A 13343-nucleotide genomic window follows, 5' to 3' on the forward strand; every position below is an offset into this window, starting at 1 on the left:
GCCTTGTGATAATAACACAAGTTATTTTAACTGGAATGTCCCTTCTACCTGTAATCTTGTCACCAACCTGCTGAGGGGTTAGGTGCATCGATCTGGGTCCTCTGGGAAGCAGATATCAAGGCAGGATTAGATGTGTAAGACACTGATCAGGGGAAGTTGCTGGTTGAGGTGACCCTGTGAAGGAGAGAGGAATGGAAGAAGGCTGAATAAGGGTCTAAGACTGCACTGCAAAGTCCCATATCAGAGAAGTCCCACATCTCTGAGGAACAGGCCTGTATTACCCTGCTTGCTTTTAGTCACTGACTGGGAGAAGCCTGTGGAAGAGTAACCTCAGCAGGATGCAGTGTGAAAGCAATCCCAAGTACAGCATCTGAGACTGTCAGTCAACTACACCAGCTGAAGCAGGGAATCTGAGTGGCATATTTTCAAGTTACGGATGGATGAGAACCCTAAGCCCTAAGCCGAAAACAGATTCATTAGCAGATATAAGACACAGCTGCACAAAACCCACACTGCAGTCACTGTAGGCAAAACTGCTAAGGAAGTTGTGTACTACATCACAGTGCCCCCTTTATGAGGGCCCAAGAAAAACATGTCTCAAGACTCAGAGCCAGGCAGAGCCAGTCTTCCTGCATAACTGGTATGTTTTCATCTTGTAGACCTTTTTCTAGCTGTTTTCCTCTTTATCTTGTTGTTGTTGTTGTTAAGTGCCGTCGAGTCGGTTCCGACCCATAGCGACCCTGTACTGGGTTTCCGAGGGTATAAATCTTTACGGGAGTAGAAAGCCTCATCTTTCTCCCGCAGAGCGACTGGTAGTTTCGAACCGCTGACCTTAAGGTTCGCAGCCCGATTCGTAACCACTACGCTACCAGAGCTCTGCTGTGAAATTCAGAGCCAGATGTGTGGTCTAACTCTAGTTTGGGGGATTTTCCTGTTTTACCTATTCTACTTTTTTCTTCTCTTTCCTGATGCTTTTAGTGATTACTGCTCTCTGCCAGTGATGTAAATTTATTGAAATAAGGCAGGACACAAAGAATCTCCTTAAACCATAGCCTGGGGTCATTTAGAGCTCAAAATATTAAATTTTAAATGCTTCAGTTTATTCTTATGATAATTTTATATGTAGATCAAATGCTTTCACTTTAAACTAGCACTACAAGAAATAGAATGGGAGCTACATATAATTTTTCAAAAAGTAAATATAGATGAAATTAAAACAATTTAAGTCTTTGAAAGACCAGTGTGTACTTAACACTTAAAGCACACTCAAGTTGGACTAGTCACACATTAACTGTTCAGTGGCTACATAAGAGTACTGGCTCTTATTCCTTTATAATATTCCCTATTAATGTAGGTCTGAACATGAAGACTATAAGGTACCAAAGATTCAGAAGGGCCTTCAAGGTAGAATCACAATTGTATCCAATGTGGATTTACAGTTGGCTTTGATGGAGGATTTTGGAACCTCAGGGATATTCTGATGTAAACAAATTCTACCAAAGGATGAATTCTTCTGACAGGGGCAATGACTCAGTACTCTTAAGATTTCTGGATATTTTTCAATTGCTCTGTTACTTTTCTTCACTAGGCCGACCTTGATTCCCACCAAGAAGCAATATAATGCAAAGTGCTTATGGATAGCTAGTAGTAAAAAAAAAAAAAAAAAAAAATAGAGATGCACTTTGTTTATACTGTACTTCATCTTGTTGTTGCTAAATGCCTTGGAGTCGGTTCTGACTCAAAATAATCCTGTATAGGGTTTCCAAGGAGCAGCTGATGAGCTCGAACTGCCAACCTTGCAGTTCAAACCGACCTTGCAGTCCAGCACATTAACCTGCAGCGCCACATCAGAACTCTGTACTTCATATAGAGTAATATTAAAAATTACTCTAAGACATTTTATGAAGGTGTAAGACCAATGAGTTGAAACCAATGCAGTTGTAATCAACACCTGAACAGCAAAACACTTTTGACTTCCCTTGTTTAAGAACCACTTCTAGAAGTGTGCACATTAGTTTGGTTAAGAAAATGTGTTTTTCACTTAAATCAGAACTGGAAGACCAAAAATGTACTTACATTACAGAGTTGTGAGTTTATTTTTTAGGCAAGTTATTAAACCTAGTGCTATGTGCCGTGGAGTCGGTTCCGACTCATAGCGACCCTGTACAGGGTTTGCGAGGCTTTAAATCTTTACGGGAGCAGAAAGCCTCAACTTTCTCCCGGGGAACAGCTGGTAGTTTCGAACTGCTGACCCTGAGGTTCGCAGCCCGATTCGTAACCACTACGCTATCAGAGCTCCTTATTTAACCTGTTAAATGGCGTTATGACAGCTATGAAGATATTATGAATAAGCCTTATATCAGGCAAATTGTAAGCACAATAAATAGCATATAATATCAGCCACAAAAAACTTATCAAATTCAGGTATGTTTAACCTGTAAGCTATAGATCTCTTGGTACATAAACGGGTGGTGGTGGGGTCCCTAAATTTGCATGGGAAAAATTATATCTGCATTTTCACTAACTGGTACATAAGATTTAGCATTCCCTTCCATTATGAAAGTAGGCAGTATCACAGTAGTATTAAAAGAACCTGTCATTTTGCACCAATAAAAATCAGGTGTTTCATATTGCATTTCTGGTGCAGACATCTCAAAATATCTTTCATGTTTGTCACCTTTTGAAATTAGAAGAGTTATTAGACCTGCTGCTAAATCTTATTAATGCGTGAATAAATGATAAATATACTGCTTTTAATTTCTATATAATTGGTATCCTTTGTAATCCTAGGAAGGAGTTCATAGGTTTCACAAGACTGCTAGGCACAGAGACACACATACAAAAAGATTTAAGAATCTCTAAATGTTAATCTGTCTTTGCTTTCAGAATGCCAGCCAAGTCTGTTAGTTAAGTGTCTGCGTGGACGAGCCTATTCCTAAATCACAGGTTTGTTTTTCTGAGTTTAAACGTGTTTGACTGGCTATGATACTGTAATACTTAGTACCAGGCTCTTTACCAATTAACCTATTTGCTGAACCTCACCTCCTAGGTATATCTGGCACCTAAGCTGGTGAAGGCTCTGTGTTCAACCTTATAATGATTACAGATGAGCCGACAGGCTGGTTTTCTGGGTGACACATAACGTAGCCCCCACTAGACGCCAGACTTCTGCTGACGCTAGAGCACCGGCTCTCAACAACACCTGGGTTTTTACTCGAATTGCAGATTTTCGGGCCAAGCCACAGAGCTCTTGACACAAATTCTGGAGTTAAGGTGTAGTATCCAGCATGGGGATAAGGCGGTGGGGGGACAGGTACAAGCTGGAGTTTGAGAAACTCCGAACTTGGAAATCAGGGGTCAGTCCGAAGAGGCTAGAGACTCCTACCTCGAACTTTAATGGAGACCAACATGGCTCCTAAACAGAGTTCATTTCGATTCAGGAGGTCCCGAGGAGCGGCCGTCGAGTAGTGGGTTCGTTTTGTGCCTGTCGGGCACCTCGAATGTACTTGCATTACTCGGGGTTTCCAGGGTGACTGATGGCTATTATCCTACTAAACTCCACCCCTCCAAGCAGCCAATGTACCGCTGGAGACAGAAAAGAGAGCCGAGGGAGAAACTGCAAGCACTCTGCCAGCTCTAATCTAAAGAAACTGCCCGTGGCCCTGTTTGCAGCCGCCGAGCCCCTTCGAGTCGGGACAGACCATCCCTTCCCCTGCGAAGCCACCCGACTCCAGCGGGACGCACTCCCTGCTGGGAACTGCGGTCCCGGAAGTTCAGAGGACTCCAGACTTTCCTGGCTCGGTTGCCTCCAGAAAAAATACAAATCCCAAGATTCCTGGCGCGGGTGGGTCACGTGGGAGGGGTGGCGGGCGCGGCTAAATAGTCTCCATCGGCCATTTTGTAGGAGAAGCCGCAGCGCCGCCTCTTCTTTCGCGTCCTCTCATCCGTCGCCGCCGCCTCTTCCTCCGCCTCCTCTTTAGCCTCTTCCTGCCTCCCGGCTTCCGCCGCCGCAGACGCTCCAGTGGAATCCCAACCTCGGGGCGAAGCTTTTCCCTATTTCATTTTTTTTCTTTCCACTACAGCCTCCTGACACGGTGATCCGGGCGGGCCCCGCAGGAATTTTATCCCCTCACCGGCCTCACACTAGTATCGCATGTCCACTATCCAGAACCTCCAATCTTTCGGTAAGATCCGAGCGCCGCCGCCGCCCCATTCTCTTTCTCTGCGCTCCTACTCGTTATCTGGCCGCGTCTACCCGCCCTCCCCGGGACTGCTCGCCTGGAGCATCACCCCAAAGAGGTCCCCATCTGCCCTCCCCGCACCCCGAATTGGCTTTGTCTCGGTGCCCAGAAAATGGCGACTGGGCCCCTAGCGACCCCCGCCTGCGGTTCTTCCAATCCCGACTCTCCCGGAGCCCCAGCTCCCGGACACCTTGGCGACCCTCAATCGCGGGCCCCCGACCAGCCTTGCTCGTTGGCGGGGGCACTCTAGGCTAGGGGGCTTCCCTGAGCTGTCTGGGCAGTTTGAGCAGCTTCTGGAGTCACGAAGGCAGATGCGGGCACAGGCCTCCGATCTGTTATGGGGCAGTACGTGGTCCGGTCTAATGTGCTTGCGTAGTAATTTGCAAAATTAACGCCTTTTGCAATATTCTTGTTTGTGTGAATTGTGTGGCCCTGTATGGGGGGCGGGCCTAGTTAGGGTTCCGGCTCTATGATCAGGGTGGACATGTTTGAATGTTTCTGTTGACATCAGAATATAATCGAGATGACGCACATTGTTAATAGTGGCTGGGAAATTAAGGCTTGAAGACCACTTTCCTCATCAGAGTACCGGGAACCTATAACGAATTTCTCTGTTCAGATTACGAAGGACAGAAGGATTACGCTTTCCTTTAAGTTAGGGTCCCTGGGAGGTTTTACCCGTGCCCCCTACCAAAAAAAAAAAAAAAACCTTAAGCAGTGGAACCTTTCTTACTGACTGTCTCGATTTGTAGTGTCCCCAGTTTCTGGAAAATTACTGAACGATCTGTTTAATACTTTGGTGGTTTTTTTGTTGTTGTTTTTACTTTTTCTTTGTAGACCCCTTTGCTGATGCAACTAAGGGTGACGACTTACTCCCGGCAGGGACTGAAGATTACATTCATATAAGAATTCAGCAACGGAACGGCAGAAAGACACTGACTACTGTTCAGGGCATTGCGGATGATTATGACAAAAAGAAACTTGTGAAAGCTTTCAAAAAGGTAAAGCTGTTATGGAGAAAAAGTAAAATGTAATTACTGATGCAGACCTCTACATTCGATTGTGATTCACAACGTTTAATTGAATATTCAGTGTGGATGTGAAGATGACATCCAAAAAAGCTTTTTGTGCGTTCCTGAAATTGACATGTAAACAGTAAAACCTCATAAAACGTTCAATGTGTAGTTCTTGGTGTTGCATATAAAATCAATTTCTTAAGTTTTATGTGAACTGCTGATTCCTTTTTTAATTAACTTGAAGTCTTGAGGACTTTAGGGACAAGATTTGTTTCTTAAATACATGAAAGAAAATGTTGGTTAAGTGTTCGTTTTAGTCTTACGGTAGAACTCTAAAACTCATTGTATTAGGTTTAACGTTACATATTTATATACTTTTCTAGAAATTTGCCTGTAATGGTACTGTGATTGAACATCCTGAATACGGGGAGGTTATTCAGCTTCAAGGTGACCAAAGAAAAAATATTTGCCAGTTTCTCTTAGAGGTGAGTGATACAGAGCTTTTATGTGTAAGCATCAGATTTCTTCTAAAACTGAACTTAAAGGTAAAAAGGATTATTTCCTACATAGTAAAGTCCTTGTTATTTAATTTGAAAGCAAAGGAAATTTTATCCTGTTTTGTTTTTTATATCGTTAGAATGGCCTAATCATTTTTATACTTCAGCGCAGGGTATTTCTTGGCATGTAAATGTTCTCAAATGTATTGCACATAGTTTTCGTTAACAGTGTATGCAACAAGTAATGAGTATTACCATAAACTAGGAATTATATATATATATATTAAAAATTGTTTCATGCTGTCTTAAAGATGAATTTATTCCTCAGAGTGATTCTACTAAATTAATTTTATTTTACAGGTTGGCATTGTCAAGGAGGAGCAGCTTAAGGTTCATGGATTCTAAAATGAACCTAAATACATGGAGAATTTCTTGAGTAATTTTGTTCTCTATACCCAGTTTGGCTGCCTTGTGAAATGATTCCCTGCAGTAAACGGACTTTTCATTTATTTAATCATTCAAACTCTCATTCACATCTGCATGATTTCAGAAAACATGGGGTGTGTAGGCTAGTAACACATAAGAAAATTGCAGTAAGATGGTGACAAAAACCCCGTATTCATCTTAACATGTTTCCAATGGAAAAGATTTTGTTTTGAGTGTTTATTGTTCAGTTTATTACTTTTCATTTGATCAAATGTTTTTTTGTTGTATTAAAACCCTGTATGTTGCAGCTTAACAATAAAAATATAAAAAAAAAAAAATCTATGAATCCTTTTGTGAGCAGTTATGCTCCCAAATCTAAGCAAGTAAGATATGTATGTAAATGCTTTGTGTTTCATGATTGGAGTGCTCACCCTGCAAAGTATTCTTTCTAATTATCTTAAGCTGCTGTTAAACCCAAAGATCAAACCTTTGTTATGTATAAACTTATGTGGCTTATGCTCTTCATTTACTGACTTAAAAAAAAAATAGACGCAAAAGCCAGAGCCACTACTTGCAAGCTAACTAAAAGTTGTCATTAATGTATCAGAATGTGGTGTTACATTATTTTAGAGTGTGGAGATAGGTGCTAAGCTTAAGTATTAGTATATAGAGGAGTTTTATGTTTCTATTGATTCTGTTAACTGCTGCCAATATAAATCTCCCCAAGTGCCACATAAGTAAATAGATTCCTAACATTAAAAAGGCATAAAACTCTACCTAGTACTGGTGGGTGGTATTAGCATCTTACAAATGAAAGACATTGGGGCTCAGAAAATATCATAGCCCAGAGCTTCCAGACAAGAGCCACGTTATCACTTAAAGTTTTTGGTGTATGTTTCAGCAAAGTGCATGATATGGCTGGAAAGCCATTTTGAGAATTCATGGAGAAAAAGCATAACATAATTTGTAGTTCTTAGTAATGAGGCTTCTGCAGCTTATCTTATATACTAGGCTTCTGGCTTTTCATTGAGTGGATGTTACTTCCTCATTTATATGATTCTATAAAACCATTTGTTAAGTGCCATCTTCAAGTTGGGTTTCAACTCCTAGCAACCCTATATAGGATTTTCAAGGAGTGGATGGTGAGTTTGCAATCTTGCACACCAATGCTTTGCCCCACAGTGCCACACCAGGGTGTCCTTTCAGTTCATTGTTGTTATAAGCCGACGAGTCGGTTCCGACCCATAGCGACCCTGAACACAATTTCCGAAGCTGTATATCTTGACAGGAGCAGAAAGCCTCATCTTTCTCCCACTGAGCAGCAGGTAGTTTCAAACTTGACCTTGTGGTTCACAGCCTGATTCGTAACCACTATGCTACCAGAGTTCATACAATGAGCTAAATAGTGTTGTAAAAGAAGTTCATCACTCTGTAGCCCATATTTGGTTGCTAATGCTTTTGGAAGAACTAAAAAATGAGAAAACAGTTTCCACAGTTTCCCTTTTGTATATCTGCAATGAAGAGACACAGACTATATAAAAGGTGAGTATGTCAGCATATGGATTCCTGGTGTGGCATTGTAGGATAAGCACTATTTTGCTAACACAAGGTCAGTGGTTCAGACCTACCAGCTGCTCCTTGGCAACCTTATACAAGGTCGCTATGAGTTGGAACCAACTTGACAGCACTTAACAAAACCTGCCAAAATACAGTAAATATTAGGGAATTATAATTTGACTAAGAAGATCAAAAGGTTAATTTATTGAGGAAAAACCCTTTTCTACCTCTTAACATTTTAAAACCATTCTACCTCTAGTTGTGTAATTCTGTAAAAAAGTATAAAGCAGAGAGTTACATTAAATAACTTAAAGTGCACTGATTAACACATATCCGCGTGTTGTCTAACACCTAAGCTGCTGGCTGGTTGGCTGTGTCATTGAGTTGGTAATGACCCTGTGTAGGGTTTCCAAGGCTATAAATCTTTATAGGAGCACAAAGTCATCTTTTTCCTGTGGAGTGCTTGATGGACTTGAACTGACCTTGTAGTTACCCGCCCAGCTTGTTTCTTTGAGAGCTAAACTAGTCCAGAGGAAAATTATTTTAAGATTTATTACTGGCTAAAGAAAGGACCTCTGGTAGTGTAGTGGTTACGAGTCAGGCTGCCAACCTCAAGGGTAGCAGTTCGAAACTACCAGTGGTTCCGTGGGAGAAGGATGAGGCGTTCTGCTCCCGTAAAGATTTATAACCTCGGAAACCCTGTGCAGGGTCACTATGGGTTGGAACCAACTCCACTCCACGGTACTTAACAAAGAAAGTAGTTATGTGTAGTGGAGTCCGAACCAACTCAGCGACCCTGCATAGGGTTTCCTAGTCTAAATCTTTAGGGGAGCAGAAAGCCTCATGTTTCTCCTGTGGGACAGCTGGTATTTGCCAAGCGAACTTGAGGTTGTTGTTAAGTGCCATCGAGTCGGTTCCGACCCATAGTGACCCTGTACAGGGTTTCCGAGGCTGTAAATCTTTACAGGAGCAGAGCACCACATCTTTCTTCCACGGAGCGGCTGGTAGTTTCGAACGGCTGTCCTTAAGGTTCGCAGCCCGATTCACAACCACTACGCTACCAGAACTCCTTGAAAGTTAGCAGCCTGATTAAGGTAAGGTCGAAACTACCAGCTGTTAAGAGGGAGAAAGATAAGGCTTTCTGCTACCGTAAAGATTTGTAGCCTCGGAAGCCCTGTGCAGGGTCACTGTGAGTTGGAACCGACTCCCCAGTACTTCACAACAACAAAGTAGGAAGGGTAAGGGAAGTCTAGATGGGAAGAAAAGGCCCCTCATCCTCAGGCCAAAAGATCATGTGTCCCTGGAGCAATTTTTGCCTTGAGCAGTTTCCCCCCTTTGGAGTTTGTGAGCAGCTGGTCTCCTTTGCAGCCTGTGAACCCTCAGGCCTGACGTGGGACTTGCTGTGTCCATGCAACATAATGGAAATAGAGGGCATAGTTAAAGAATTTATCTGGATGTCTTCAAATTTACTGAAAACTAGTAGCAATCCCCACTCTAAAAGCAAGCTGATTGGGAACCTGGGTGGGACCTCAGAGCATGGCAACCGGGCTAACTGCTCTGCTGTTGCGTACCTCTTGAGGAAAAAGGTCCAGGAGGCTTGTAGAACCAGAGGGAAAATAGATGATACCTAACATGCGTCAAAAACAACAGCCAAATGGTACCTCCTTGTGCTTTCCTTGTGGAAAGATTTTGATGGGCCCTTTTTTTTTTTACTGCTTAGGCTTCAGAGTACAAAATACTGCGTAGAAGGCAAGTAGATTGGCAGAGATCTTGGTAAAGCTATAAGGAAATTAGGACCTCGAATCCAGGCATAGCCCAGAGTAATGGGTTACTGGCAGCAATGCCCTGTACCCTTCATTCGCCCCACCCCCTGCCACATGCACCCCGCACCTGGAGAGGAAAAGGGAAGCAGCTTGCTCTGCCCACTTAGTAACAGCTTTTCTCTTCACCATCAGAAAGAGAAGTGCTCTGATAAAAAAAAAAAAAACAAAGGAACTGTTCTAGCCCTAATTAGGATGGCAGTTAACCAAAATTACTTGAGAAGTGAAATGACCACAGAGCCACTGTGTGCCACCTGCCCCCAGATGGGCCTCAGCTAAATGAATATGTGGTTACAGCTGAAAATTCAACCTCTGCCCACACAGACGTGTTCCAGGAGCCCCTGAAGAGTCCCTTTTCCGAGCCAGGAAGCCGTGTGGGAAGAGCACTGGAGGAGGCATGGCCCCGCTATAAATGAATCTGCTACAAGCTGTGCTCACTTCCAGGCAGGCCGCAGCCGGTGATACTGTGCTTGCCTGGGGTCAAGGGGCCCAGTGGGACAGCTTAGTGCTAGCTGTCCAGCAGACTGTCCAGCACTTCTGGCACGGAGCAGGGGTTTCCAGGAGTCATAAGGCATTTTTCTCTCAGACTTTGTGGTTTCCTGGTCAGTTGAATCTGGTCCAATTATTGCTGTAAAGTTTTGCTTTTCTAGATGCCGGGTGTCTAAGAGGTGGGGGAGGGGAGAGTTAACGGGGAGAGGGCACCTAAGATCCAGTCAACACAGTCCCCTCCCCAAAAAAGAGCTCTGACTCTGCCCCATGGGCTGTGGGTTGGCATCCCTAGACTTTGTCCTTTGAGGCAAATGCCTGACACTCCGGTCACTAGAGTTTTCAGCAAACTAACCATGTTCGTGATATATTTTCTCCTAACCACAGTTAACCCTACCCAGAAACACTCCAGAAGGTTGCTACTTCCCTGGGATGATACAGAGAGTAGTGTAGAATGCTGTCTACCTTCAGAGTCTCCCTAAAACTACCCTTCCCCAGTGCTCCAAATGCCTGCAATGGTATCTCTATAGCCAACCAAAGACAGGGTTACTGTGAGTTGGAACCAATCAACAAAACAAGGCATTGCCCAAGGAGCCCTGGTGGAACAGTGATTAAGTGCTTGGCTGTTTGAACCCACCAGCCCCTCTGGGAAAAAGATGTAATAGTGTGATTTGTTACAGATGACAGCCTTTGAAAGTATGGGGCAGTTCTGTTTGTCTTGTAAGGTCGATATGAGTTGGCATCAACTGTATAGCAATGTGCTTTGGGGTGGATCAACAACTTTTATCTGGGAAAAGTAGTGGCTAGATCCCCCAAAAGCCCTTAAAGCCACAATACATAATGTTAACTATGCCATTCAATTAGGCCTGAAGAACCCACCCCAGGATTCACTTAGAAGACCCATCATTAGTAATATGCTTACTTGGAGAGCCTCTGGCATCGATGAGTAGAAGAGAGCTACTGACAGCTTGGTGGTAACTGGGAAACAGTACTTTAAAGAAATGGAGTTAATGTCAATATCGCTAGGTGGGTCCCAAGATCCGAGAATCACGCTTGGAGCAGTGTTGCTTCTGAAATCTCAACTAACAACCGTTCTTTGGCATTTTTATCAAGCATTGCCCCTTATTTTCTCCTTTTTCTTAAAATAACTTAAGAAACTGTTAGGAACTGTCGAGTCGGTTCCAACTCACAGCGACCCTGTGTAGGGTTTCCGAGGAGCAGCTACTAGATTTGTAATGCCAACCTTGTAGTCCAGTGCTTATCCTACAGTGTCACACCAGGACACCATAGCTAACCTCTTTCAACACTAATATCCTAGCTCTGCCTTGAGTGCTACATTTATCAGTTCGTATAAATTGCAACAGTTTTAATGACCATCACAGATTTCCTGGCTTTATCATCAACATCTTGGCCCACTTGCAAGCACCTGTATATCCCTAGATCCTCTCCCCGTTCCTTTGTAATCATTTTTCAAAAGTCCAACCCTAGTTAAACTTAACCATCTTAACTATACAACTAGCAACTGAAGGTGGATGGAGAAAACCAGTGATTGTCTTCTCTTTTCATCCCCCTCGTCCACGTTACACAGCTGAAGACTGCCTCATCCATCACTGAGATATTAGATACACATTCTGTATATTTCTTACTGATAGACATTTACAGTGTTTCCACCTTTGTTCTATTATGAATAATAAGAATCAGGCTGTGAACCACAAGGTCACAGTTCGAAACTACCAGCTTTTCTACGGGAAAAGGATGAGGCTTTCTGCTCCCGTAAAGATTTACAAACTCGGAAACCCTGTACAGGGTCGCTATGAGTCAGAACCGACTCCATGGCACATAACAACAACAAACATTCATGTATATAGGTTTTTGGATATAGGCTTTCATTTCTATTGGGTATATACCTAGGAATAGAATTGCTGGGTTATATGGCGTAGTGGTTACGAACTGGGCTGCTAACCTCAAGGTCGTCAGTTCAAAACTACCAGCTGTTCCACGGGAGAAAGATGAGGCTTTCAGCTCATGTAAAGATTTACAGACTCGGAAATCCTGTACAGGGTTACTATAAGTTGGAGCTGACTCCACGTTACTTAACAACAACAACATGGCGCCTTGGAAACCCTATACAAGGTCGCTATAAGTCAGAACCAACTCGATAGCACTTAAGAACAACATATGGTGTCTTACGACTCCTCATGTGATGCTATAGGATCCGCACTGGACTGTAAACCACAAGGTCAGCAGTTCAAACCCACCAGTTGCTCCTTGGAAACCCTATAAAGGGTTGTTTTGAGTCAGAACTGAGTTTTGTTGCTGGGAAGTGCCGTGGGGTCGGTTTCGACCCATAGCGACCCTGAACAGGGTTTCCGAGGCTGTAAATCTTTACAGGAGCAGAACGCCTCATCTTTCTCCCGCGGAGCAGCGGGTAGTTTCGAACTGCTAACCTTGTGGTTTTCAGCCCGATTCGTAACCACTATGCTACCAGTAGATGGCACTTAATAACAACAACATGGTGTTTTACGCTGGGCTCTCTAAAGAAGCAAAACCAGTATGTATGTTGTTAAGTGTTAGTGTTTCCAACGAGCGGATGGTAAGCTTGAACAGCTGACCTTGCAGTTCAAACCGATTTTGCAGTCCTGTGCATTAGCCCATAGCATCACACCAGGACTCCCATATATAGAGAGGTTTCTATCAAGGAAATGGCTCACACAGTAGTAGAGGTGGTTAGTCTGACACCATGAGTCAGATGGCAGGCTGGAGACTTCTGACTCATGTACCTGCAGGACTGATGAACCAAGATCAGAAGGTCACATGGCAGGCAGGCAGGCTGCTGAGAGACCCCATGACTGGCAGGTAATAGAGCAGGCCACTGGCTCAAGTCCAAAGAACCGAAGGTCAGAGGACGAGCCAGATGCAAGATCCAGACCCAACAATGGTGCAAACAAGTTTTTCCTGAGTGTCCAATGTTGTTGTTGTCATGTGCCATCGAGTCAGAATCGACTCATAGCGACCCCATGCACAGCAGAACGAAACAATGTTCGATCCTGGGCCAACCCCACCACCGCTGCCACACTCGAGTCCATCAATGATGCCACCTGGCTGATCCATCTCATTGGGGGTCTTCCTCTTTTTCTCTGACCCTCCACCCTACCCATCATGACATCCTTCTCCAGCGATTGTTCCCTCCGGACAATATGTCCAAAGTAAGAGAGACGAAGCTTAGCCATCCTGGCCTCCAAGGAGCACTCTGGCTGCACCTCCTCCAAAACAGATCTATTGGTTCTCTTGGCAGTCCAT

At 43.7% G+C, this 13343-nt stretch overlaps 1 protein-coding gene across 1 annotated transcript; it reads left to right on the top strand.

Moving 5' to 3' along the window:
- Positions 1-3879: 3879 nt before the first annotated feature.
- On the top strand, positions 3880-6570 carry EIF1B (eukaryotic translation initiation factor 1B). Its single transcript, XM_006868749.1, has 4 exons — positions 3880-4184; positions 5079-5242; positions 5641-5742; positions 6115-6570. The coding sequence occupies exons 1-4, from the start codon at positions 4154-4156 to the stop codon at positions 6157-6159; spliced, it is 342 nt and encodes a 113-aa protein (XP_006868811.1). The 5' UTR covers positions 3880-4153; the 3' UTR covers positions 6160-6570.
- The last annotated feature ends 6773 nt before the right edge of the window (positions 6571-13343 follow it).

The sequence above is a fragment of the Chrysochloris asiatica genome, unplaced genomic scaffold, assembly GCF_000296735.1.
Source record: "Chrysochloris asiatica unplaced genomic scaffold, ChrAsi1.0 scaffold00124, whole genome shotgun sequence".
Classification (NCBI taxonomy): domain Eukaryota; kingdom Metazoa; phylum Chordata; class Mammalia; order Afrosoricida; family Chrysochloridae; genus Chrysochloris; species Chrysochloris asiatica.